This window comes from Mercenaria mercenaria, chromosome 2 (assembly GCF_021730395.1).
Source record: "Mercenaria mercenaria strain notata chromosome 2, MADL_Memer_1, whole genome shotgun sequence".
Lineage (NCBI taxonomy): Eukaryota > Metazoa > Mollusca > Bivalvia > Venerida > Veneridae > Mercenaria > Mercenaria mercenaria.
The window spans coordinates 61,031,477-61,058,206 of record NC_069362.1 but is presented as its reverse complement, the minus strand read 5'-3'; the positions used below and the strand labels follow the sequence as shown (position 1 = coordinate 61,058,206).

The window sequence follows — 26,730 nt, the reverse complement described above, 5'->3', positions numbered from 1 at the left end:
CAAAAAAATTAAATTGTACATTTTTTTTTGAAAAGGACTCAAGAACAGTTTTTTTTTCCCAATTTAAAACTAAAACGCAAAAATAGAACATAGGTTAAAATTTTCTTTTCCTTTTGTAATTTTTATTTGATAAAAAATAGAATATTGCAAGTTTTGTAGAACATTGGTACAGTCTGGAATTCATGACAGAGGTTCTTTTAGTAATGTGAAATTAAAATATAAAAGACTTATACCATGGCATCCCTTTCGCATGCTGGTTTTTCTTTTGCCGGAAATAAATCATAATTGTTTGGGCAATTTATGACATCCCACAATATAAAGGGAAATTGAGAGGTTGACAAAAGGAAATTTTCTACATGCTGTTTTTGTAAAAATACCAATATCAATTTTTCCTTTCCCCCTTTTATCAGGGAGAATGTGAGTGAATAGGAAAACATGGGGTATGCTCTGAGTCAGGAACACTTTTAGGTCAAGTATGGCCATTTTAAAAAATTCGATTGAGAAAATTAAAAACCCCCCAAAAAAATAAATACTATTACTATTCCCTGATTGTGCTATAAAGATATTAAAGTCAAAGAAGAAATTAATTAAAAAGTTGAGTTAAACATAAATTTTGTCATTTTCAGAAGGGTTTGTTTTTCTTTGGAAATACAGACAATCTTGTCTGAAATTTGTTCTTTTAATATTTTTCCTAAAGCGGTCATCCCATAAAAACAGAATATTTAATTCGATATTTTATGCAAACTTAGGTACAGAAACCTGTATGCGTATTATAATGAGTTTTAAAGCCTGCAACTTAAAATGTATGTTGTTTTTTAATACCTAGTATGCAAAGAACTGTATAATTTTTTAAAGGCTGGAAATTTTTGGGTTTGTTAAAACGACCTTTGCCCAAAAAGATTTTGATATTGTCATAAAAAATTTTGCCAATAAAAATTTTCAAGTTTTAAACCCCCATTGTTATTCTTTTAGGGGTTTTTCATGGTACAATCTATTAAATTTTGACAGATTTCTTGGACATGGAGCGTAAAAAAAAAATGTTACACTTCTATCATTTTTTGCCATAGTCCTACTTTATGCATGAAGACACTAATTTTGGCTATTCCCCTGTCTGATTTTTGAAAAAAATCTACGGGGTTTTTTTGTCACTTGTTTTATCTGCAGGGGCGTATCTGGGCTTGGGTTTTTTAAATTTTTTTTGGGAAACTTTTCTCAAAACAATAAGAGGTACGCTTTGAAACTTTGCACACTTCTTTGCATCATTAGGGTTTTTGTAAAACCAAGAATCATAATTTAATATGCTTTTTTGTAAAAATTTGCCCCCTTTATGTACTTAAAAAATTTTGAATTTTTTTGGTTAAAAATTTTTGTTTAGGTCCACAATTTTCAAAAACAAAAGAGCTAAAAATTGAAATTTTCACACTTGTTTGTCATCATTAGAAAAATTGTAGCCAAAAAACCATAACCTAACCTCTTTTTGTCAAATTTTTGGCCCTTTTTTGTCCCCAACTTAAAAGAAAGGTTGATCAAAAACCCGAGAAAACCCCTAAGTTTTTAGTTCAGTATCAAGGTAAGGGTCACAGGCCCGGGGAAACGCAATCTTTCTGCATAACTTGAGAAGGGTTTGGCCTAGATCACGAAATTTAAATATGGACATTGGTCATGACCAGAATGACCCCTATTAATCCCCGCCACGAGGGGTGGGGGTTATAGGAAATGGTTCCCCGTCTCCCGGGTCCGCCCTTCCCTTTGTCTGTCGGTAACTTCATGTCCCTTTTTTTCCTAAACCCCTTAAAGGGATTTTCAGAAATTGGGTTAAAGACACCCTCAAACAATGTGCAAACCCATATCAGTCAGTCAGTCAGGTAAAGGGTCACAACTAAAAGTCAAAGGTTTGAGCCCTTCCTTTATTCCCTCCTGTATGCCCCCCCCTTTGGACAATAATCTGAAACTTGGGTCAAATGATCACCTTATAAAGGGGGAGTGCAAAAATTATGATCACCAGTTGGCCAGGTAAAGGGGTCTGGAAAGGGTCAAAATTTTTAAACCCTTCCAATTTTGTGTTCGCCTGTATCTCCTAAAACCCCTTAAAGGTTTTTTCTAAAACTTGGATAAAATTTATCACTCATAAAGACATGTGCAATCTCATGAGTCACCCTATTGCTGAAGGTCAAGGCCCAAAAGGGGTCAAATTTTTGACCCTTCCATTTGTGTGTTGTTCCCAAAACCCCCTTTGAAAGATTTTATGAAATTGGTTCAATTATCCCCTCATAAAGACACTTTGCAAACCCGATAGCTTTGTTGGCTAAGTAAAGGTCAAAACTAAAGAAAAAAGTTTGGAGCCTCCATTTTATTTTGCTCTTTATCCCCTTTAACCCCTTGAAGGATTTTAATATGATTTGGGCGTAAATTCCTTTTATCAAAAAAAAAGTGCAACTTCAAACTCCACCCCCCAGTTAAGGTCGGGTCAAAACCATTTTTTGAGGGTTTCACCCAATACCAAAAACCTTTTCATACCATAACAATGGGGGGGATATAGTGCTTCAGACTGCCCTTTTTATTTTTAGGTCTGTAATCACCTTACCAGACAAGAAATTTTATCCATCAAAGGTCAAGGTCACAGGGGGTTGAACTTGTAAAAACCCTTTCTCAAAAAAATTGGACCCCCGATGTTAAAACTTCATTTATGACATGTAGATGGTACCCTGTTATTTTGGGGTACTCTGGTAAAGGTCAAGTCAAGGGTCAGAACTGGAAAAAAAATTTTCGATCAAAAATTCAGAACCCGGGGCCCAGAAGTTGAAACTTTATGGTGATTTGACATGCAGAGGGATGACCCCTTTTTGTTTTGGGTCACTCTTTAAAAAGGGCAAGGTCCAGGGGGCCCAAAAATGGGAAAACCATTTTCCCTCGTAACTTTAGAACCAATTGCCCTGAACCTTTAAACTTTATAGGGTTTAAGGAAATTTCAGAGTAGGACCTGTTTGTTTTGGGGTCACCCCACGTCAAGGTCCAGGGCCCTCCCTCTGTCAGATTCATTTTTTATCAAAAATTGGAGAAACCCTTTTACCTAGAACCTTCAAACTTTATAGGGTAAGGACTAAAGAGTGAGACCCTAATATTTTTTAGGGACAACAAAGGTCAAGGTCACAGGGGCCTGAACGTGGAAAAACCGTGTCTAATTGGGAAAGCATTTACCCAGAATGTTTAAATTCATAGGATGATTTGGACTTTAACAAAGATGCATTTATTTTTGGTCATTTTTAAAGGCCCCGGGCCAGAAAAAGGAAAATAGTTTCCAAACAATAAATTGAGAACCCTTGACCCCGAACCTTTAAAATTTTAGAATGAAAGGACTTAGGTAATGCCATTATTGTTTGGGGGTTTTACTGGAGCAAATCAAAGGCACATGGTTAAAAAGGGGTTTGGGAGGGCTTATGGAGTAACAAGCTATTGTTTTGGGGGTCTTCCAACAAAGGTCAAGGTACAGGGGTCAACATGAAAAACCGTTTTGGATCAAAACGAGAACCACTGAACCCGAAAGTTGAAAAGTTGTAGGGTGGTTTGGCATGCCAAATAGATGACCTATTGATATTGGGGTCACTCCATCAAAGGTCAAGGTCACAGGGGCCAGAGACTGTAACACTTCATTTCCGATCAATAACTGGAGAATGTTGAAACGTTGTAGGATAGTTTGGCATGCGAAATAGAGACCCCTTGAATTTTTGGGGTTTTTCTCCACAAAGGTCAAAGGGCAAGGGGGCAGGGACGTAAAAACTCATTCCGACAATAAAGAAGAACCTTTGACCTAGAACCCTTTAAACTTCAGAAGGGCTTTTGGATTAGACAAAACCTAGTTTTTGGTCACTTTACAAAGTCAAGGTAACAGGGGGCCCGAAATGGAAAACTGGACCCAGAAAATTCAACTTCATAGGGTGATAGGGTTACAGAGGATGACGTATTTTGTTGGTGTCACTCCTGAAAGGTCAAAGGGTTTAAGGGGCTGAAATGGAAAAAACCCTTTTTGTTCGAACTTTTGAAAACCACTTGACCCAAAAAAGTTGAAAAAATTTTTAGGTTTTTGGGCAGTATTTTGTCCGTCTCCCTTGAGCAACTTAAAGAAGAGAGGGCCATCTAACATTTAAAAAAACAAAGGAACAATAGCTTTAGCCTTTTAAAAATAGATTTAGGGCCAGGGCCCCCTATTCAAACAAAAGAAAAAAACAAAAAAAAGGCCCCCTCCTTCATTTACATCCCTTGTTCACATTTCTTGTGAACACGTGAGACCCCTTTTGCAAGGGGTTTTTAATTAAACTTTCACAACTATTTCATAATATTCGGTTCCTTTTTAAAACTGCCCCGTCCCCTCATGGGTTCTAGAGTTATGGCCCCTAAAGGGCCCAAAATTTTCTATTTTGGGTTTTTTAGCAAAATAGAGATTATTTTTGGTTTGTTTGATACAAACTTGCACAAAATCTTTAGCAAAAAAATACTTGGATTCCCGATAATCCATCAGATCCAATAATAGGTCCAGAGTTCGGCCCCCGATTGACCATAAGAGCCAAAATTTTTTAATTTTTAGCTCCCTTTACAAAATGACAAGGGAGCTTTTTTTCTGCGGAACTGTCGTTGGGTCCCTTTGGACTAAAATTTTTTGGCCACTTAAAATCACATTTTTTATGAAACTTTATTAAAGTTGGTCGAAGTCATCTTGATGTTCTAGGGCAATTTGAAAAAGGGGCAGGTCTATCCAAACTAGGTCAGTAGGGCTAAAAATAGAAAAAAAAAATTGTATCCCTCTGGAGGCCTACTTTAAATGGTTTGAAAATTTTTCAGATGTTCAATGATGATACAGGTCAAGTTCGAAACGGGGGCACGTGCTTCAAAAACTAGGGAGTACAAATAATAAAAAAAACCTTTTTACCCCTCTAGAAGCCATATTTTCATGGGATCTGTAGAAATTTGGTCTGAATGTTCTTTTTGATGAATCTAGGTCAAGTTCAAAAAATGGGGCAAAATATAAAAAAAAACCTTGTGACCTCCTAGAACCTACTTTAAGGTCTTATGAAAATTTTTAAGTGTTTCCCCTTTAGTATCTAGGTCGTTTCGAAATGGGTTTTGTGCCTTTTAAAAAATAGGGCAGTAGGTTTTAAAAAAATAAAAAACTTTTGACCTCTTTTGGGGATTTTTTCATGGGGGCTTAAGAAAGTTGCTATGTTCATCTTGATGATATAGGTAAAATTTTAAATGGGTCAGCTCGGCAAAACTGGCCAAATTGGCTAAAAATAAAAAACCTTGTACCTCTCTAGAGCCTTTCTTTTCAAAGGATCTTCTGAAATTTGGCAGAAATTTTACCCTGTAATCTAGGGCAGATTCAAAAGGGCCCCTTCAAAAAATAGGGCATAGGTAAAAAAAAATAAAAAGAAACGTTGTGACCTTCTAGAGGGCCCTACTTTTCAATGGCTTCATGAAGTTAGTCAGAATGTTCATTTATGATTCGGGCAAGTTCGAAAATTTGGTTAAGTGCCTTCAAAAGCCAGGTCAGAGGTCAAATAAAAAAAATTCTTGTGACCTCTCAAAAGGCCATATTTTTCATGAGATCTGTATGAAAATTTTTCGAATGTTCATTTGAGAATCTAGGTAGGTTAGAAATGGGTCCTGCGGGCAAAACTGTGTCAAAGGGCTAAAAATAAATATTTTTTGACATCTTGAAGGCCATACTTTTTAAGGATCTTCATGAAAATTTGGGAAAATGTTGATGAATCCTTTGGTCAAATTTAAAACTGGGGCCATTGCCTTTAAAAAAATTGGGCTTTGGTCAAATAATGAAAAACCTTTGACCTTTTTTTTTTTTTGGGCCAATATTTTTCAAGGCTTTCATGAAAATTGATCAAATGTTCACCTTTATGACATCGGTCAAGTTCAAAACTGGGGCACATAGCTCAAAAAATTCCTCACTGGGCAAAAATAAAAAACTTCATACCCCGTTTAAAATGGGTCATGGGGGACGGGGAGCGATTCAGGCCTCAGGGCCTTTTTTTCCTTGGAACAGATAGAATACTTTTCATTCGATTTTTTAAACCCAAATTCCAAACTAATCATAACGCTAGTTTTTTCATGGGTTCAGAATGGGCAAAATTTTTTATTTTTGGGCCCTTTTAGCCATATAGAGGGTTTAAATTTTGCTTTGATTTGATCAAACTTTAAGTTTGTTTATTTGTGATCTCAGGCAAAATTCGACTGGGTCATGGGTCAAAAAATAGGGCACCAGGGCAAATCAGAGGAAAAGCTTGTAAACACCCTAGATGCCCATTAGACCTTCTTATCACTTGGTCAGAAGTTTATCTTGATGTTTAGGGGAAGCTCGAAAAAGGGTCATATGGGGCAAAAACAGGGCCACGGGCAAAACAGATGAAAAGAAAAAACGTTAACCCTTGGGCCCAATTTTTGACATTTCATGAAAGTTTGTAAGAAAATTTATCTTTATGATTCCTACCAAGTTTTAAACTTTGTCATGTTCGTTTTGGGGAAAAAAATAGGCACCGCTCAATCAAAGGGAAAATTTTTTAAAAACATGGGGCCTATTTTGGGCCCCACTTTATGAAAATTTTGGGAATAGTTTTATGCCAAGTTGAAATGGGGCATGTGGGGCAAAAAACTAGTTCACCCCTCAAAACAAAGAAAGGGTGATAACCTGTAGAGGCCAATTTTTTGGAAAAATGGTCGAATGTTTATCTTGATGTTTAAGGCCCAAGTTTAAGGGGAGGGGTGTAGGTATGATGCCCCTTTTCTTTTATATAATTTATGTTTGGCAAAAAAACTCTCACCCTCTCCCCTTACCCCCTGCAAACGCATAATTGCTCCCCATATTGCTGACCTAGTCAAGTGTTAAGGGAAAATATTGTGATTCCCCCGTTGTCCACTAAAAAAACTGTTAACCTGTGAGGGCAAGGTCAAAGTTTTGGGCCCAAAACAAAAGAAACCCCTACACCCCTATAAGATAGAAAATTGGGTCACCTGAGATAAAGAAAAAAAAATAGGGCCCCTAGGTAAAATCATAAAGCTTTTTAACGCCCGTTTTAAAAACGGACGTATTATGGGGCGCCCCCGGCGGCGGATGGGGGGTGGGGGGGGGGCGGGGGGGGGCGCCCAACCTTTTCCGGAGATACTCTCATCATGGAGGGATTTTGATGAAAATTGGCCCCAGTGTTCACCCTCAGAGACGGAGTGTCATGTGCAGAACCATCCCCAGGCAAAAGGGAAGGGCACCTTGAGGGCAAAGGTCAAAAATTTAAAATACTTTGCCGGGGATATTTTTTAGAGGGGGATTTTTATGAAATTGGCACAATTGTTCATATCATAGACGGGGTGCAAGCGCAAAAACCAGGCCCCAGGTCTAAAATCAAGGTCACACTAGAGGTCAAAGGATACAAGAATGAAAAATTCAAGAATGACTTTGTCCGGAGCATATCTTCTTCATGCATGGAATGATTTTGATGTAGCTTGGCACAGTTGTTCACCATAATGAGAGGGAGTGTCATGCGCAAGAACCAGGTTCCTAGGTCTAAGGTCAAGGTCACACTTAGAGGTCAAAGGATACAAGAATGAAAACTTTGTCCGGAGCATATCTTCTTCATGCATGAAAGGACTTTGATGTAGCTTGGCAAAATTGTTCACCATCATGAGACGGAGTGTCATGCGCAAGAACCAGTCCCTAGGGGTAAGGTCAAGGTCACACTTAGAGGTCAAAGGATACAAGAATGAAAACTTTGTCCGGAGCATTTCTTCTTCATGCATTGAGGGATTTTGATACAACTTGGCACAAATGTTCACAGCATGAGACGGAGTGTCATTTGCAAGAACCAGGTCCCTCGGTCTAAGGTTAAGGTCACACTTAAAGGTCAAAGGTCAGATACAAGAATGACTGTCCGGAGCATTTCTTCTTCATGCATGGAGGGATTTTGATGTAACTTGGCACAATTGTACACCATCATGAGACGGAGTGTCATGCACTGGTCCCTTCTTTTGAATTACTTCCCTTTGCTGTTACTATAAATAGCTTATATTGTAACTTTTTCATTACAAGTCATAGGGAAAAATCGAGACCACTTTTCTGTAGTACAACATGCATGTTACATCCAATTCTGAGGTGTATTTTGAGCTAACTCTACCTGGTAAGGATTTTTGTGTGGACTTGTAATTTTTTTTTTTCGATTTTTTTTTTTTTTTTTTTTTTCTTTAAAGATTAACTTCCCTTAGTTGTTACTATAAATAACTTACATTGTAACTTTTTTATAATTGACCGTAGGGAAAAACCAAGACCACTTTTCTGTGGTACAACATTGATGTTACTTTCAAATTTTGGGTGTATTTTAAGGTATCTCTACCTGGTAAGGATTTTTTTTGTGGACTTAGAAAAATAAAAGAATTACAATAATTTCTAAAAAAAACAACATTGTAAACAACTAGAAAATTAAAATTCCATTTGCAAATACAGGTGCTAGTGTAAACAAATTTGCTGTGACGGGCGTATATTGTGACATTCTGCACCCTTGTTAACACTTTAAAAGTCAGATTAGTCTCTATGAAATCTAGGTCAAGTTTGAAACTTGGTAACCTGAGGTAAAAAAACCTGGGTCGCTAGGCAAAATTATAGAAAAACCTTGTTAACTCTCAAAAGACCGAAATTTCTACTTGATCATGTTAAGTCTGTGGGAATGTTTGTTCCCGTCAAATCTATGTCAAGTTCAAAACGGGGTTACCTGAGGTGTAAACCTAGGTTAACTCTCTGAAAGCAGATCTTTATCAAACTTGGTCTTAGCATCATTATAAGATCCTCTCCAATTTTGTTCAGATGGAGGCACTTGGCCCCTTTTAGGGGCCACTAGAGCTAAAAAAAAAAGAAATACCTTTAAACAACTTCTTTTCATGAACTGGATGATGGATCTTCATCAAACTTTGTCGCTAGCATCATTATAAAATCTTATGCCAAATATATTTAACTGGAGGCACTTTGTGCCTTTTAGGGGACACCAGAGCCAGAAGTAGAAGCACTTTGTCCCTTTTAGGGGACACTAGAGCAAGAAATAGAAAATTATTAAAACAACTTCTTATCGTCAGTTTTGTTCTAATGTTTATGCATTTTTGGGCTGTCACAACAAAATATATAAAAAAAACTTCTTTTTTGATGTTTTGATGAACTGTTCACCAAATATGGTTAGAAGCAAGGTCATATGGTCAAGGTCCTCTTTATGTGAGCGCCTTAGGCCCATTTCGGCCTTTTTAGCCCACCATCATCAGATGGTGGGCTATTAAAATCACTCTGCGTCTGTGGTCCGTCCGTCCGTCCGTCCGTCCGTTAACAATTTCTCGATATCGCATCTCCTCAGAAACTACTGGGGGGATTTTGACCAAACTTTGTCAGAATGATGTATTGGTACCATAGTTGTGTCCCCCTGAAAATCAGACTGGTTCAACAATTTATGAGTGAGTTATGGCCCTTTGTTTATTTTTATAATTTATATAGATTTATATAGGGAAAAACTTTGAAAACCTTCTTGTCCAAAACCACAGAGCCTAGGGCTTTGATATTTGGTATGAAGCATCATCTAGTGGTCCTCTACCAAGATGATTCAAATTATTTCTCTGGGGTCAAATATGGCCCCGCCCTGGGGGTCACATGGTTTATATAGACTTATATAGGGAAAAACTTTGAATAACCTCTTGTCCAAAACCACAGGGCCTAGGGCTTTGATATTTTGTATGTGACATCATCTAGTCGTCTTCAACTAAGATTGTTCAAATTATACCCCTAGGGTCAAATATGGCCCCGCCCTGGGGGTCATATGGTTTACATAGACTTATATAGGGAAAAACTTTGAAAATCTTCTTGTCCAAACCACAAAGCCTAGGGCTTTGATACTTGTAATGTAGCATCATCTAGTGGTTCTCTACCAAGTTTGTTCAAATTATCCTTCTAGGGTTAAATATGGCCCCGCCCCGGGGGTCACATGGTTCATATAGACTTATATAGGGAAAAGCTTTTAAAATGTTCTTGTCAGTAACTACAACATTCAAACTTGGACCACATGTAAATTTTTGAGTGGCAAGATGAACCTTGACATGATTTGACCTTGATTTTGACCTAGTGACCTTCTTTCACATTTCTGTAGCTACAGCCTTTAAATTTGGACCACATGAATAATTTTGTGCACTGGAAAAAACTTTGACCTTTATTTTGACCTAGTGACCTACTTTCACATTTTTGAAGGTACAGGCATCAAATTTGGACCATATACATAGTTTCGTGTTTCAAAATGAAATTTGACATTGATTTTGACCTAGTGACCTACTTTCACATTTCTCAAGCTACAGCCTTCAAATTTGGACTACAGGCATAGTTTTGTGTACCGAAAAAAACTTTGACCTTGACATTGACCTAGTGACCTACTTTCACATTTTTGAAGGTACAGGCTTCAAATTTGGACCACTTGCATAGTTTTGTATTCTGAAATAGAATTTGACCTTGATTTTGACCTAGTGACCTACTTTTACATTTCTCAAGCTACAGCCTTCAAATTTGGACCACTTGCATAGTTTTGTGTACTGAAATGACCTTTGACCTTTACATTGACCTAGTGACCTACTTTCACATTTTTAAGGTACAGGCTTCAAATTTGGACCACATGCATAGTTTTGTATTCCGAAATAAAATTTGACCTTGATTTTGACCTAGTGACCTACTTTTACATTTCTCAAGCTACAGCCTTCAAATTTGGACCACATGCATAGTTTTGTGTACTGAAACAAACTTTGACCTTTACATTGACCTAGTGACCTACTTTCACATTTTTGAAGGTACAGGCTTCAAATTTTGACCACATGCATAGTATTGTATTCCGAAGTAAAATTTGACCTGGATTTTGACCTAGTGACCTTCTTCTACATTTCTCAAACTACAGCCTTCAAATTTGGACCACTTGCTAGTTTTATGTACCGAAATGAACTTTGACCTTAAGATTGACCTAGTGACCTACTTTCACATTTCTGTAGCTACAGGCTTCAAATTTAGGACCACATGCATAGTTTTGTATACCGAAACAAACTTTGACCTTGACATTGACCTAGTGACCTACTTTCACATTTTTGAAGGTACAGGCTTCAAATTTGGACCACATGCATAGATTTGTGTTGTGTACGGAAATGAAATTTGACCTTGAGCTAGTCAATAAGTCTTGAAATTTGGAACACTCAAAAATGGCACATTGGTGGGCGCCAAGATCACTCTGTGATCTCTTGTTGTTTGTGTACCTTGATCTTTGTTTATGTTACTTTTAATATCCCTTAATCTTTTGCCCACAACAGTCCCCAAGCCCAGCCCCAGTCACACACGTTCCCTCCCCCATCTTACAAAAAGTAATACAGAAAAAGGATAAAAACTGAGTATTCACAGTATATCGATGGACCTCATTCATCATATTATTATTTGATTATTTTAAAACTATTTTTAGATATAAAGTAATTTGAGTTTTAAAAAAGAAGATATTTTCCCTACCTACCTGCCAAACCTTCATTGGCATAGGTCACAGGCAGAGAAACAAAGATAAATATTTTTAAGGCTAGCCTCTATTGTCACCATACTTAGTCTTAAAACTTTAGACAATTGTTCCTGCTCCACTCCACATCGAGCTGTTAGTGCCCCTCAGAATGGTTATTGCATGATTCATTTCATCAGTATTCACCAAACTTGATCAGCAATATCCCTCAGGTTTATTCAAATGGTATTGCACAGGAGTCTACACTAAATGTGTATTCCTTTAAAAAGTGGATTAAACCTACCACTTAATCTGTTCTCACTGTATATAGATGTATATGTATAGGTTTTTTTTTATTAGCATCTACATGAATGTCATTAATCAGATGTAATTTGACTGAATATATTTCATTTTTATTTACAGAGCCCTTATTACTGGCCTTCCATGAATCTGAAATTAACAAATGAAAAATACAGTAAGTATGATATTTTACTATGACTGCTATGATATCATGATAGAGATTGAGACACTGTTTTATTGTAACCCCCCCGAACAACGAAGTTGTAAGTGGGGTGTATACTGGTTTCAGGTTGTCTGTCCGTCTGTCTGTCCGTCCAAGCAACTTAAAAGATAGAGAGGGCCATCTAACTGTAAAGAGAACAATAGCTTCAATCCATTAACAATAGATTATAGGACCAGGGCCCCTATACAACAAAAGAAAACAACAAAAGAAGTGGCCCCTTATATCATTTCGGTGGCACGTCCGTCTGTCTGTAGACTCTCTCTCCTCATCCCCTTGACACAATTTAATGAAACTTCATACAAATGATCAGTAACAACAGTAGTTGTGCATGGTGCATGTTAGGTTCTTTCAGAAAAAAAATTTGCAGAGTTATGGGACTTCGTTTTTTGTTACTTTACTATATACTTAGACTCTGCATGTGCAATTTTGGGCGTGCTAAATCTCCTTAACCCATGCACACAATTTAAAGAAGCTTCACAGAAGTGATCAGTAGTAACCCTAGTTGTGCATGGTGCATGTTAGGTTCTTTCAGAAAAAAAATCTGCACAGTTATGATACTTTGCTTTTTAGCTTACCTGAGCACAAAGTGCTCAGGGTGAGGTATTGTGATCGCTCACCGTCCGGCGTCCGTCCGTCCGTCTGTCCGTCCGTCCGTCGTCCGTCCACACTTTCCTTTAAACAACATCTCCTCCTAAACCAACAGGCCAATTTTGATGAAACTTCACAGGGATGTTCCTTGGATGGCCCCCTTTCAAAATTGTTCAAAGAATTGAATTCTATGCAGAACACTGGTTGCCATGGCAACCGAAAGGAAAAACTTTAAAAATCTTCTTCTCAAAAACCAGAAGACCTAGAGCTTAGATATTTGGTGTGAAGCATTGCCTAGTGGACCTCTACCAAGTTTGTTCAAATCATGACCCCGGGGTCAAAATTGACCCCGCCCCAGGGGTCACTTGATTTTACATAAGAAAATCTTAAAAAATCTTCTTCTCAAAAACCAGAAGCCTTAGAGCTTAGATATTTGACATGTAGCATTGCCTAGTGGACCTCTACTAAAATTGTTCAAATCATGACCCCGGGGTCAAAATTGACTCTGCCCCAGGGGCACTTGATTTTACATAGGAAAATCTTCAAAAAATTTCTAAAAATAAACCAGAAGGCCTAAAGCTTAGATATTTCACATGTAGCATTGCCTAGTGGACCTCTACAGAATTTGTTCAAATCATGGCCCCCGGGGTCAAAATTGACCCCGCCCCAGGGGTCACTTGATTTTACATAAGAAAATATTTAAAAATCTTCTTCTCAAAAACCAGAAGCCCTAGAGCTTAGATATTTGACATGTAGCATTGCCTAGTTGACCTCTACTAAAGTTGTTCAAATTATGACCCGGGGGTCAAAATTGACCCCGCCCTAGGGGTCACTTGACTTTACAACGGAAAATCTTCAAAAGTTTTCTAAAAACAAACCAGAAGGCCTAGAGCTTAGATATTTCACATGTAGCATTACCTAGTGGACCTCTACAAAATTTGTTCATATCATGACCCCCTGGGTCAAAATTGACCCCGCCCCAGAGGTCACTTGATTTTACATAGGAAAATCTTCAAAAATTTTCTAAAAATAAACTAGAAGGCGTAGAGACTAGATATTTGACATGTAGCATTGCCTAGTGGACCTCTACAAAATTTGTTCAAACCTTGTCCCCCGGGGTCAAAATTGACTCCGCCCTAGGGGTCACTTGATTTTACATAGGAAAATCTTAAAAAAAAATTCTAAAAATAAACCAGAAGGCCTAGATCTTAGATATTTGACATGTAGCATTGCCTATTAGACTTTTACAAAGTTTATTCAAATCATGACCCCTGGGGTCAAATTGACCCTGCCCCATGGGGTTACTTGATTGTACATAGAAAAATCTTCAAAATTTTCTAAAAATAAACCAGAAGAGCTTAGATATTTGACATGTAGCATTGCCTAGTGGACCTCTACAAAAAGTTTTCAAATCTTGTTTTTAAAGTTACTTAAAGAAAATTTCAACTATATTTTCTCATAATTCTTTTGATTGATTTCTGTTATGATCTTTTGACCTTGAAGACTTGTCCTTAAGTGCAATGATAACAGGTGAGCGATATAGGGCCATCATGGCCCTCTTGTTGTTAATATACTATATACATACAGTCTGCATATGCAGTCTCCTGAACCCTTGCACACTATTTAATGAAACTTCACACAAGTGATCAGTACAAACCCTAGTTGTTCATGGTGCATGTTACTTTCTTTTAGATACATATTCTGCAGAGTTATGGGACTTTGTTTTTTGTTACTATACTATATACATAGAGTCTGCATATGCAATCTTGTGCACGCCTAATCTCCCGAACCGTTGCATATGATTTAATGAAACTTTACACAAGTGATCAGTACCAACCTTACTTGTGTATGGTGCTTGTTAGGTTCTTTCAGAAAAATATTCTGCAGAGTTATGGGACTTTGATTTTTGTTACTATACTATATACAAAGAGTCTATATACATACAGTCCACATAGTTATGCAGTCTTGTGTGCATCAGATTGCAATGTACAGTGTCAGTGCCTGCGGGGGGTACATTCATCACCTTCAGTGATAGCTCTAGTTAGCTCACCTGTCACGTAGTGACAAGGTGAGCTTTTCTGATCACCCTTCATCTGTCATCCGTCTGTGGACTTCTTGTGAACGAGATAGAAACAACATTTTGCAATTGATTTTAATCAAACTTGCACACAACTTGTATTGGCATAATATCTCCGTTTCTTTCAAAAACTGGCCAGATCCCATCATGGGTTCCAGAGTTATGGCCCCTTCAAGGGCCAAAATTCGCTATTTTGGCTTGTGGACACCATAGAGACCACATTTGCAATCATTTTTAATAAAACTTGCACACAACTTGTATTGGCATCATATCTCGGTTCCTTGCGAAAACTGGCTAGATTCCATCATGGGTTCGGCAGAATTTTCTATTTTGGCCTTTTCAGCCATATAGAGGTTTCATTTATGCTTTGACTTGATTCAAACTTGCACAGAATGTTTATCTTGATGATCTCTAGGTCAAGTTCGTAACTGGGTCATGTGTGGTCAAAAACTAGGTCAGCAGGTCAAATCATAGGAATAGCTTGTTAATACCCTAGAGGCTACATTTATGAAACTATCTTCATGAAACTTTGTCAGAATGTTTATCTTGATGATTCCTAGGCCAAGTTCAAAACTGGGTCATATGGGATAAAAGAACTAGGTCACCTGGTCAAATCAAAGGAAAAACTTGTTAACACTCTTGAGGCCACATTTATGACCCTATCTTCATGAAACTTGGTCAGAATGTTTATCTTGATAATTCCTAGGCCATGTTCGACCTGGGTCATGTAGGGCCAAAAACTAGGTCACCTGCTCAATCAGAGGAAAAGCATGTTTACACTATAGAGGTCATATTTATGTTCCTGTCTTCATGGAACTTGGTAAGACTGTTTATCTTGATGATTCCTAGGCAGAGTTGGAAACTGGGTCATGTGGAATAAAAAACTAGGTCACCACTTAAATCAAAGGAAAAGCTTGTTAACATTTATGACCCTATCTTCATGAAACTTGGGCAGAATGTTTCTCTTGATAATTCCTAGGCCATGTTCGAAACTGGGTCATGTGGGGTCAAAAACAAGGTCACCCGCTCAAATCAAAGGAAAAGATTGTTAACACTCTATGGGCCATATTTATGACCCTATCTTCTTGAAATTTGATCAGAATGTTGATCTTGATAATTCCAAGGCCAAGTTTAACAGGTGAGCGATATAGGGTCATCATGACCCTCTTGTTTACCATATGTTCACATTTATCTATGCTGCATTACAATTTGTTTGGCCGGCTTTGCAGGAGAGAGGATTCTGTTAAACCATTGATATTTGTGGGAACTAATTTTTAGCTCATCTGATTTTTTGAAAAAAAAATGATGAGTTATTGTCATCACTTGAGCGGTTGTCGGCGTCGGCGTTGCCTGGTTAAGTTTTATGTTTAGGTCAGCTTTTCTCCTAAACTATCAAAGCTATTGCTTTGAAACTTGGAATACTTGTTCACCATCATAAGCTGACCCTGTATAGCAAGAAACATAACTGCATCTTGCTTTTTGCAAGATTTATGGCCCCTTTTGTACTTAGAAAATATGAGATTTCTTGGTTAAGTTTTATGTTTAGGTCAACTTTTCTAATAAACTGTCAAAGCTATTGCTTTGAAACTTGGAATACTTGTTCACCATCATAAGCAGACCCTGTACATCAAGAAACATAACTCCATCTTGCTTTTTGCAAGAATTATTGCCCCTTTTGGACTTAGAAAATCAGTTTTCTTGGTTAAGTTTTATGTTTAGGTCAGCTTTTATCCTAAACTATCAAAGCTATTGCTTTAAAACTTGCAACACTTGTTCACCATCATAAGCTGACCCTGTACAGCAAGAAACATAACTCCATCCTGCTTTTTTGCAAGATTTATGGCCCCTTTTGGACTTAGAAAATATCAGATTTCTTGGTTAAGTTTTATGTTTAGGTCAACTTTTTCTCTTAAACTATCAAAGCTATTACTTTGAAACTTGCAACACATGTTCACCATCATAAGCTGACCCTGTACAGCAAGCAACATAACTCCATCCTGCTTTTTGCAATAATTATTACCCCTTTTGGACTTAGAAAATCATTTTCTTGGTTGAGTATTATGTTAAGTCAACTTTTCTCATAAACTATCAAAGCTATTGCTTTAAAACTTGCAACAGTTTTTCACCGTCATAAGTGGACACTGTACATCAAGAAACATAACTCTATCCTGCTTTTTGCAAAAATGATGGCCCTTTTTAGACTTAGAAAATCATGGGTAGGACAATATTTCTATTATACAAAAAAAATCAGATGAGCGTCAGCACCCGCAAGGCGGTGCTCTTGTTGTAGATACAGTAGTTGAGTCATTCTATTAAATGAAATTCCAAGGAATAAGTACAATTTACTTTTAATTTACATTGAAAAGTTGAAATCTGTGACTTCTTATCTCAAGGCAATAGTCATTTTTCACCATAACCACAGAATTTCTTGCCTACAGAATTAAATGATTTTACAGTATATTGCTTTGCTCATGTTTGTCTATTAGTGGACTAATTATGTTTCCCCCCCTATGGGGGAGACATATTGTTTTTGCCCTGTCCGTCCTTCCGTCCGCCCGTCCGTCCGTACGTCACACTTCATTTCCGAGCAATAACTGGAGAACCATTTGACCTAGAACCTTCAAACTTTATAGGGTTGTAGGGCTGCTGGAGTAGACAACCCCTATTGTTTTTGGGGTCACTCTGTCAAAGGTCAAGGTCACAGGGGCCTGAACATTGAAAACAATTTCCGATCAATAACTAGGGTCATGAAGTGTAGATGACCCCTATTTTGCCTGTGTTCAGTAGATGACCCCAATAGTTTTCTGTGTCATTAGGTCAAAGGTCAAGAACCTTAAATCTGAAAAATGACTAATAAGGGTAATGCACTTTGATCTATGGCCTTTAAACATAAAAGATGATTTTCGAAATCCCCAAGTGTTTTTAGCTCACCAGAGCACGTAGTGCTCATGTGAGCTATTGTGACCGGTCATAGTCCGGTTTGTGTCAGCGTGCGTCGTTCATCAGCGTTTGCCTTGTGAACACTCTAGAGGCCACAGTTGTGACCCAATATTTATGAAGCTTGGTCAGAATGTTTGTCTTGATGATCTTTAGGTCAGGTTTGAATCTGGGCCATGTGGGGTCAAAAACTAGGTCAGTAGGCCAGATCAAAGGAAAAGCCTGTGAACACTGTAGAGACCACAGTTGTGATTCAGTCTTTATGAAACTTGGTCAGAATGTTTGTCTTGATGATCTCTAGGTCAAGTTCGGAACTGAATCATGTGGGGTCAAAAACTAGGTCAGTAGGCCAGATCAAAGGAAAATCTTGTTAATACTCTAGAGACTACAATTTAAGTTTGAAATGTCAGAATGTTTGTCTTGATGACCTCTAGGTCAAGTTCGAATCTGGGTCTTGTGGGGTTAAAAACTAGGTCACCTGTTCGAATCAAAGGAAAAACTTGTTATCACTCTATAGGCCACAGTTGTGACCCTACCTTTATGAAACTTGATCAGAATGTTTGTCTTGATGATCATTAGGTCAAGTTTGAAGCTGGGTCATGTGGGATCAAAAACTTGGTAAGTAGGCCAGAAAAACTCTGGTGAGTGATATAGGGCCATCATGGCCCTCTTGTTAGGATTAAAATGTCAAACGTCATGGTCATGTTGAACCTGAGGCCTAAAATGGTTTCGGATCAGTAACTAGGTAATTCTTGGGCCTACTACAGTCAAACATCGAATGACATGGCAACTTTATGGTTTTATTGATGCAAGCACACCTGGGGCATTTCAGGCACAGTTTGGCACCTTTGCAGCCCCCCTGATCAGAGTCATTCAGCTGGAGGACTTTTTCACATGACTAGTCAAAGAAAGTTTTGAATACACAGAATTGAGTGATTTGAAGCTAGAGATCTTTACCACTTGGAGTAAAGACCCCTACAGTTTAAGGATTAGTAGGTCAAAGACATAGTGATATTGAGGCTGAAAACTGACTTCATCTTCAATAATTTGAGAATACTTTGGCCTACTGCTTTCAAACTTTGTACCTTAATTGCCTGTTGTTCATAATGTTGTTGAAGGTTAAATTGATATTGAGTCTGACTAGATAGAAAATAAGTTAAGTCTTAGTTAAAGGTGGCTGAGAGGATGATTGAGGTCATTAGGTCATAGGTCAACTTCACAAAAAAACTATATCAGTGTTTCTCTAAAAGCAAAAGAATCACAGTGTTATTTCAAACCTTGCCTTGCTTCAAATTTCGCAAAATCCGACTTTACCTTTGATTGAATAAGAGGCAAGTAATTATGCTTTATAGAAATAGCGGTCCATCAGCATTGTCTTGTGTATAAGGAAACAAGAATGCATATGACACCTTTGTCTATACACAAGGACAATATCTTCCATAGAACAAACAACTATCAGCTTTCCTCTTGGTTGGGAGAGGGGGATCTCCCTTTTGAAGGTTGTAGCTGTTATAAGCCATCTATGTGTTAACTTTTGCTATAACAAGATTGATTATTTCTCTTCTATGACAAATGTTACAGATCAAGACCATGATAGGACATTTCCTCGTTTTTTTCTGGAATTCCCTTCTAATTGATGTATATTGATGAAGGAATAAAGTTTGACAGGTTTATATGATTGATTCCTCAGTTCCGCATTTCCTTATACAAACTCATATTGCTAAAGCTTGACATAAGATATCGTATCACGAAATTTCACAGTAAATTCCAAAAGATGAATTTCTTATTTTAACTCTTAATTGCTTTTCTCTAGCTTAAAAAGCAGACATTTTTAGCTCATCTGATTTTTTTGGAAAAAAATGATGAGTTATTGTCGTCACTTGAGCGGTTGTCGGCGTCGGCGTTGCCTGGTTAAGTTTTATGTTTAGGTCAGCTTTTCTCCTAAACTATCAAAGCTATTGCTTTGAAACTTGGAATACTTGTTCACCATCATAAGCTGACCCTGTATAGCAAGAAACATAACTCCATCTTGCTTTTTGCACGATTTATGGCCCCTTTTGTACTTAGAAAATATCAGATTTCTTGGTTAAGTTTTATGTTTATGTCAACTTTTCTCCTAAACTATCAAAGCTATTGCTTTGAAACTTGGAATACTTGTTCACCATCATAAGCAGACCCTGTACATCAAGAAACATAACTCCATCTTGCTTTTTGCAAGAATTATTGCCCCTTTTGGACTTAGAAAATCAGTTTTCTTGGTTAAGTTTTATGTTTAGGTCAGCTTTTATCCTAAACTATCAAAGCTATTGCTTTAAAACTTGCAACACTTGTTCACCATCATAAGCTGACCCTGTACAGCAAGAAACATAACTCCATCCTGCTTTTTGCAAGATTTATGGCCCCTTTTGGACTTAGAAAATATCAGATTTCTTGGTTAAGTTTTATGTTTAGGTCAACTTTTTCTCTTAAACTATCAAAGCTATTGCTTTAAAACTTGCAGCTCTTGTTCACCATCATAAGCTGACCCTGTACAGCAAGCAACATAACTCCATCCTGCTTTTTGCAATAATTATTGCCCCTTTTGGACTTAGAAAAATCATTTTCTTGGTTGAATATTATGTTTAAGTCAACTTTTCTCATAAACTATCAAAGCTATTGCTTTAAAACTTGCAACAGTTTTTCACCATCATAAGTGGACACTGTACATCAAGAAACATAACTCTATCCTGCTTTTTGCAAGAATGGTGGCCCTTTTTAGACTTAGAAAATCATGGGTAGGACAATATTTCTATTATACAAAAAAAATCAGATGAGCGTCAGCACCCGCAAGGCGGTGCTCTTGTTATTATTTTGCATTTCACAGATAAAGTTCTTTTTAATTTATTTGCGAAATGAAAAAAGATGGTTCAGTTATTTCTATTCAGTATATATTTACAAAACACATAAAACACATAAACACATAAAGTAGCCTGAAAATATATTAAAAAGCTTTCAAAAGTGTTGTTGTCGATGTTGTAGTAGCAGGAATTTGCTGTTGATCATCCAAATCGGTAACAGGGTTTTTCATAACTTTCTGCTTTATTATGCCCCCCTTCGAAGAAGGAGGGGTATATTGTTTTGCAGATGTCGGTCGGTCGGAATGTAGACCAATCCGTTTCCGGATGATAACTCAAGAACGCTTGGGCCTAGGATCATGAAAGTTGATAGGGAGGTTGGTCATCACCAGCAGATGACCCCTGTTGATTTTGAGGTCTGTATGTCAAAGGTCAAGGTCACAGTGACCCTGAATAGTAAAATGGTTTCCAGATGATAACTCAAGAACACTTGGGCCTAGGATCATGAAAGTTGATAGGGAGGTTGGTAATGACCAGCAGATGACCCCTATTGATTTTGAGGTCAATATGTTAAAGGTCAAGGTCACAGTGACCCTGAACAGTAAAACGGTTTCCGGATGATAACTCAAGAACGCTTAGGCCTAAGGTCACGAAAGTTGATAGGGAGGTTGGTCATGACCAGCAGATGACCCCTATTGATTTTGAGGTCAGTATGTCAAAGGTCAAGGTCACAGTGACCAGGAACAGTAAAATGGTTTCCGGGCAATAACTCAAGAACGCTTGGGTTTAGTATCAGGAAAATTGATAGTTGGGTTGGCCATGACCAGCAGATGACCCCTATTGATTTTTGAGGTCATTAGGTCAAAGGTCAAGGTCACATTGGCCAGGAACAGTTAAAAGGTTTCTGATCTTCTTGTCCAAAACCATAAGGCCTAGGGCTTTGATATTTGGTATGTAGCAAAATCTAGTAGTCCTCTACTAAGATTTTTCAAATTATTTTCCTGGGGTCAAATATGGCCCCAACCCGGGGGTCACATGGTTTATATAGACTTATATAGGAAAAAACTTTGAAAAACATCTTGTCCAAAACCACAGTGCCTAGGGCTTTGATATTTTGTATATGACATCATCTAGTGTTCCTCTACTAAGATTGTTCAAATTATTCCCCAGTGGTCAAATATGGCTCCACCCTGGGGGTCACATGGTTTACATAGACTTATATAGGGAAAAACTTTGAAAATCTTCTTGTCCAAACCACAAAGACTATGACTTTGATATTTTGTCATGTAGCATCATTTAGTGGTTCTCTACCAAGTTTGTTCAAATTATCCCTCTAGGGTCAAATATGGCCCTGCCCCAGGGGTCATATGGTTCATATAGACTTATATAGGGAAAAACTTGGAATCTTCATGTCCATAACTTACATCATTCAAATTTGGACTACATGTATAGTTTTGAATGGCAAGATGAACCTTGACATGAGTTGACTTTGATCTTGACCTAGTGACCTACTTTCACATTTCTGTAGCTACAGCCTTCAAATTTGGACCACATGCATAGGTTTGTGTACCGAAAAAAACTTTGACCTTGTTATTGACCTAGTGACCTACTTTCACATATCTGAAGGTACAGGCTTCAAATTTGGACCACATGCACAGTTTTTTGTTTAAAAAAAAAAAATTTGGCCTTGATTTTGACTTAGTGACCTACTTTCACATTTCTCAAGCTACAACCTTCAAATTTGAACCACAAGCATAGTTTTGTGTACTGAAATGAAATTTGACCTTGAGATTGACCTAGTGACCTACTTTCACATATCTGAAGGTACAGGCGTCAAATTTGGACCACTTGCATAGTTTTGTGTTCCGAAATAAAATTTGACCTTGATTTTGACCTAGTGACCTGCTTTTACATTTCTCAAGCTACAGCCTTCAAATTTGAACCGCATGCATAGTTTTGTGTACCGAAATGAACTTTGATCTTGAGATTGACCTAGTGACCTACTTTCACATTTCTCTAGCTACAGGCTTCAAATTTGGACCGCATGCATATTTTTGTGTTCTGAATTGAAATTTGACGTTGATTTTTACCTATAACCTACTTTCACATTTCTCAAGCTACATCCTCCAAATTTGAAGCACATGCATAGTTCTGTCTACCGAAATGAACTTTGATCTTGAAATTGATCTAGTGACCTGTTTTCACTTTTCTCAAGCCACAGCTTTCAAATTTGGACCACATACACATTGTTTTGTACCAAAATGAAATTTGACCTTGATTTTGACCTTGAGCTAGTCTTGAAATTTGGAACATTCAAAAATGGCTCAGTGGATGGCGCCAAGATCACTCTGTAATCTCTTGTTAGATTAATAGGTTAAAGGTCAAGGTCAGATTAAACCAGAATGGTAGAACTTTTGTTTACAGTGAAAATATAATTTCTGTTCCGTTTGCATTTACTGAATGTATCAAGGGGGGCATTTCGTGTTTGACGAGCTCTTGTTATGCAAGGTGTCTAGACATAAGTTTACATCATTCTGTAGGTCTTCCAAGAGTGGTATTGGAACTTTTTTTAATTTTAAAGATATCTTCATTATTGTCAAGTTTCGTCTCCAAAAATGTATTTTTCTTTGTGTTGTGTAAAAGTTGGGCTAAATCACAGTTTAGTTTTGTCACATAAAACTCTTTTATGTTTACAAAAATAACCTGTAAGTTTTATAGCAATCCATGTACAAATAAAGCCATAATCAAAATTTTAGAACTTCTTTCTATCCAAAATTGCTAAATTTATAAGGGAAAATAGGCTAAAAAAATCATTTTTGATTATCAATTAAAAAGCAACTAAGGTACTTTGAAAAAAAAAGAATGTTCCTGTTACCAGCTGCAGAGATCTTTAAAATGGGTGTAATAGTAATGGTACTGTCCTGTTTTTGGAGAGGAATCTAGAAAAAAAACCTTGTTACGAAAAACGTGGAACAAGCAGTAGTTGTACAGAATATTTTAAATCTTAATTATATACATTATCGAGTTACATTGATTTATGATTCTTAATACTCTGGAGACAGTTTCAATTTTTTCTAAAATTATGATGTTATAACATTAATTTATGGAAGTATAGTTTCTTTAATATGTGAAATGTGAATTATAAATACATTGTAGTAATTTAATTCATTTTATATCTTATTTGAGTGAAATTTTATCTTGTAATTTATCTAACATGTACATAGATTGATTTTTTTTTTTGCAGTAATATACCTCCTGAAACGAAGTAAACGGAACAAGCAGAAACATGGACTTGAGGAATATGAACAGGTATTTTATAAAAATTGCCATTGTAGGACTTCAGTAGAACCTGCCTCAGCAGTCACCTTTTGTAAGAAACCATTTGCCTTAAGGCAGCCAGTCAGCTAATACCCCAATGGTCTTTTTGTTCTGACTTCAACTTGTGTTAAGCAGCTGCCTGCCTTGAGCAGCCAGATTGTGTAGCTCCCTTAGCAGGCTGCTTAGTTAATGCAACAGTTGAAAACTCATGCATGCATGAATTTGGCAAACCAGTTGCATCTGCCCATCAAATAGACCACTTTGTCTTTGCCTATCCTGTTCAATCTACTGCTTTGCCTGTCCTCTTCAGTCTTCGCCCATACCCCTTTACCTATCCCTGCCCATCTTCAGCACATTCCTATTGCCTACCCTTTCACTCATCCTTCCCCTTCCCCTCTGCCTGTCTCTTCCCATTTGCCCATCACTTTCCCTCTGCTTCCCACTGCCTACCTACTTCCCCCACCCTTTATCTGTCCTCCCTTCCTGCTCCTCTGTCTGCCCAGTTCCACTTGCCTATCCCTTCCCTTTGCTGTCCATCCCAATTGCCTGTCTGTTTCCTCTTTACCCCTTCCCCTCTGTCTTTCCTCTTGGCTCAGACCTTTAAATCTGCTGCCTATTGCCTACCCCACCCCTTTGTCTGTCCTTCCCCACATTGCCTACCTTTCCCTCCTCTGATTATCTCCCACCTAACACCAACCCACACACACATAATACCCCCTACCCGAACCCTTCCTTTTCTCTCTCTGTCCTTTACTCTCTGCCTGTCCATATCCTTTTGACCTTTTCCTCCCTCTGCATACCCCTTCTGCCACGTATTCTATGCTTTCTCATTACCCTGTGCCTTTCTCTTCCCTGACCTAATTATATTATGAATTTAATGCCTTACCCTGTATCACCTTTAAAATTGAAGTATCATCATCAAAGTGATGTTGCTATAACTATAAAACAAACAGGGAGGAATGAATCAATTATTCATGTTATCATGATGAAAACTGTTGGAATTGCCTGGGCTTGAAATACTGTAGTTAATATAGGAATTTCCTATCCATTTTGAATGTAATGATTTGTGCTTTTTTTCTAGAATTGTATTTGTATACATTTATTATACTTCTGTCTGTCGCTTTGGCATACCTAAACATTAGTAACAGATTTTGAGCATGCTATCTTAATGTGTAGGATGTTGGAGTAAAATTAATAACATTGTTGACATCCCTCCATGGGGATTATTTGTCCCAACAGAAAGTGATGACTAGTGTGGTTTTCCCTGTTGAATATTTATCCTTGCATTTTTCCACTTCACCCAACACCCCCAACCCTTTTCCCCTTAAGCATTTTTAGCTCGACTATTCATAGAATAGTAGAGATATTGGACTCGCCCATGCGTCGGCGTCCGCGTCCGCGTCCCGATTTTGGTTAAGGTTTTGTATGTAAGCTGGTATCTCAGTAACCACTTGTGGGAATGGATTGAAACTTCACACACTTATTCACTGTGACAAACTGACTTACATTGCACAGGTTCCATAACTCTATTTTGCTTTTTTACAAAATTATGCCCCTTTTTCGACATAGAAATTTTTGGTTAAGGTTTTGTATGTAAGCTGGTAACTCAGTAACCACTTGTGGGAATGGATTGAAACTTCACACACTTATTCACTGTGATGAACTGACCTACATTGCACAGGTTCCATAACTCTATTTTGCTTTTTTACAAAATTATGCCCCTTTTTTGACTTAGAAATTTTTGGTTAAGGTTTTGTATGTAAGCTAGTATCTCAGTACTTACTAATGGGAATGGATTGAAACTTTACATATTTGTTCACTGTCATGATCTGACATGCACTAAGCAAGTCCCATAACTCTACTCTTTTTTTTTCAAAATTATGCCCCTTTTTCGACTTAGTAGTTTTTGGTTAAATTTTTGTATGTAATCTGATATCTCAGTATCCACTAATTGGAATGGATTGAAACTTCACACACTTGTTCATTGTCATGATCTAACATGCACTGTGAAGGACCAAAACTCTACTTGGCATTTTTACAAAACTATGCCCCTTTGACTTAGCAGTTTTTAGCTCATCTGATTTTTTGAAAAAAAATGATGAGTTATTGTCATCACTTGAGCGGTTGTCGGCGTCGGCGTCGGCGTTGCCTGGTTAAGTTTTATGTTTAGGTCAGCTTTTCTCCTAAACTATCAAAGCTATTTCTTTGAAACTTGGAATACTTGTTCACCATCATAAGCTGACCCTGTATAGCAAGAAACATAACTCCATCTTGATTTTTGCAAGATTTATGGCCCCTTTTGTACTTAGAAAATATCAGATTTCTTGGTTAAGTTTTATGTTTAGGTCAACTTTTCTCCTAAACTATCAAAGCTATTGCTTTGAAACTTGGAATACTTGTTCACCATCATAAGCAGACCCTGTACATCAAGAAACGTAACTCCATCTTGCTTTTTGCAAGAATTATTGCCCCTTTTGGACTTAGAAAATCAGTTTTCTTGGTTAAGTTTTATGTTTAGGTCAGCTTTTCTCCTAAACTGTCAAAGCTATTGCTTTAAAACTTGCAACACTTGTTCACCATCATAAGTTGACCCTGTACAGCAAGAAACATAACTCCATCCTGCTTTTTGCAAGATTTATGGCCCCTTTTGGACTTAGAAAATATCAGATTTCTTGGTTAAGTTTTATGTTTAGGTCAACTTTTTCTCTTAAACTATCAAAGCTATTGCTTTGAAACTTGCAACACTTGTTCACCATCATAAGCTGACCCTGTACAGCAAGCAACATAACTCCATCCTGCTTTTTGCAATAATTATTGCCCTTTTTGGACTTAAAAAATCATTTTCTTGGTTGAGTATTATATTTAAGTCAACTTTTCTCATAAACTATCAAAGCTATTGCTTTAAAACTTGCAACAGTT

The 26,730-nt window shown here is 37.4% G+C and overlaps 1 protein-coding gene across 1 annotated transcript in view; it reads left to right on the top strand.

Moving 5' to 3' along the window:
• LOC123564066 (regulator of G-protein signaling 6-like) overlaps window positions 1–26,730 on the top strand; it is a 132,185-nt gene that overhangs the window by 14,469 nt on the left and 90,986 nt on the right. The window contains exons 4-5 of the mRNA XM_053536711.1: window positions 11,958–12,009; window positions 23,738–23,802. Of these exons, the coding sequence (XP_053392686.1) occupies window positions 11,958–12,009; window positions 23,738–23,802 (117 nt within the window). The remainder of the gene's footprint in view (window positions 1–11,957; window positions 12,010–23,737; window positions 23,803–26,730) is intronic.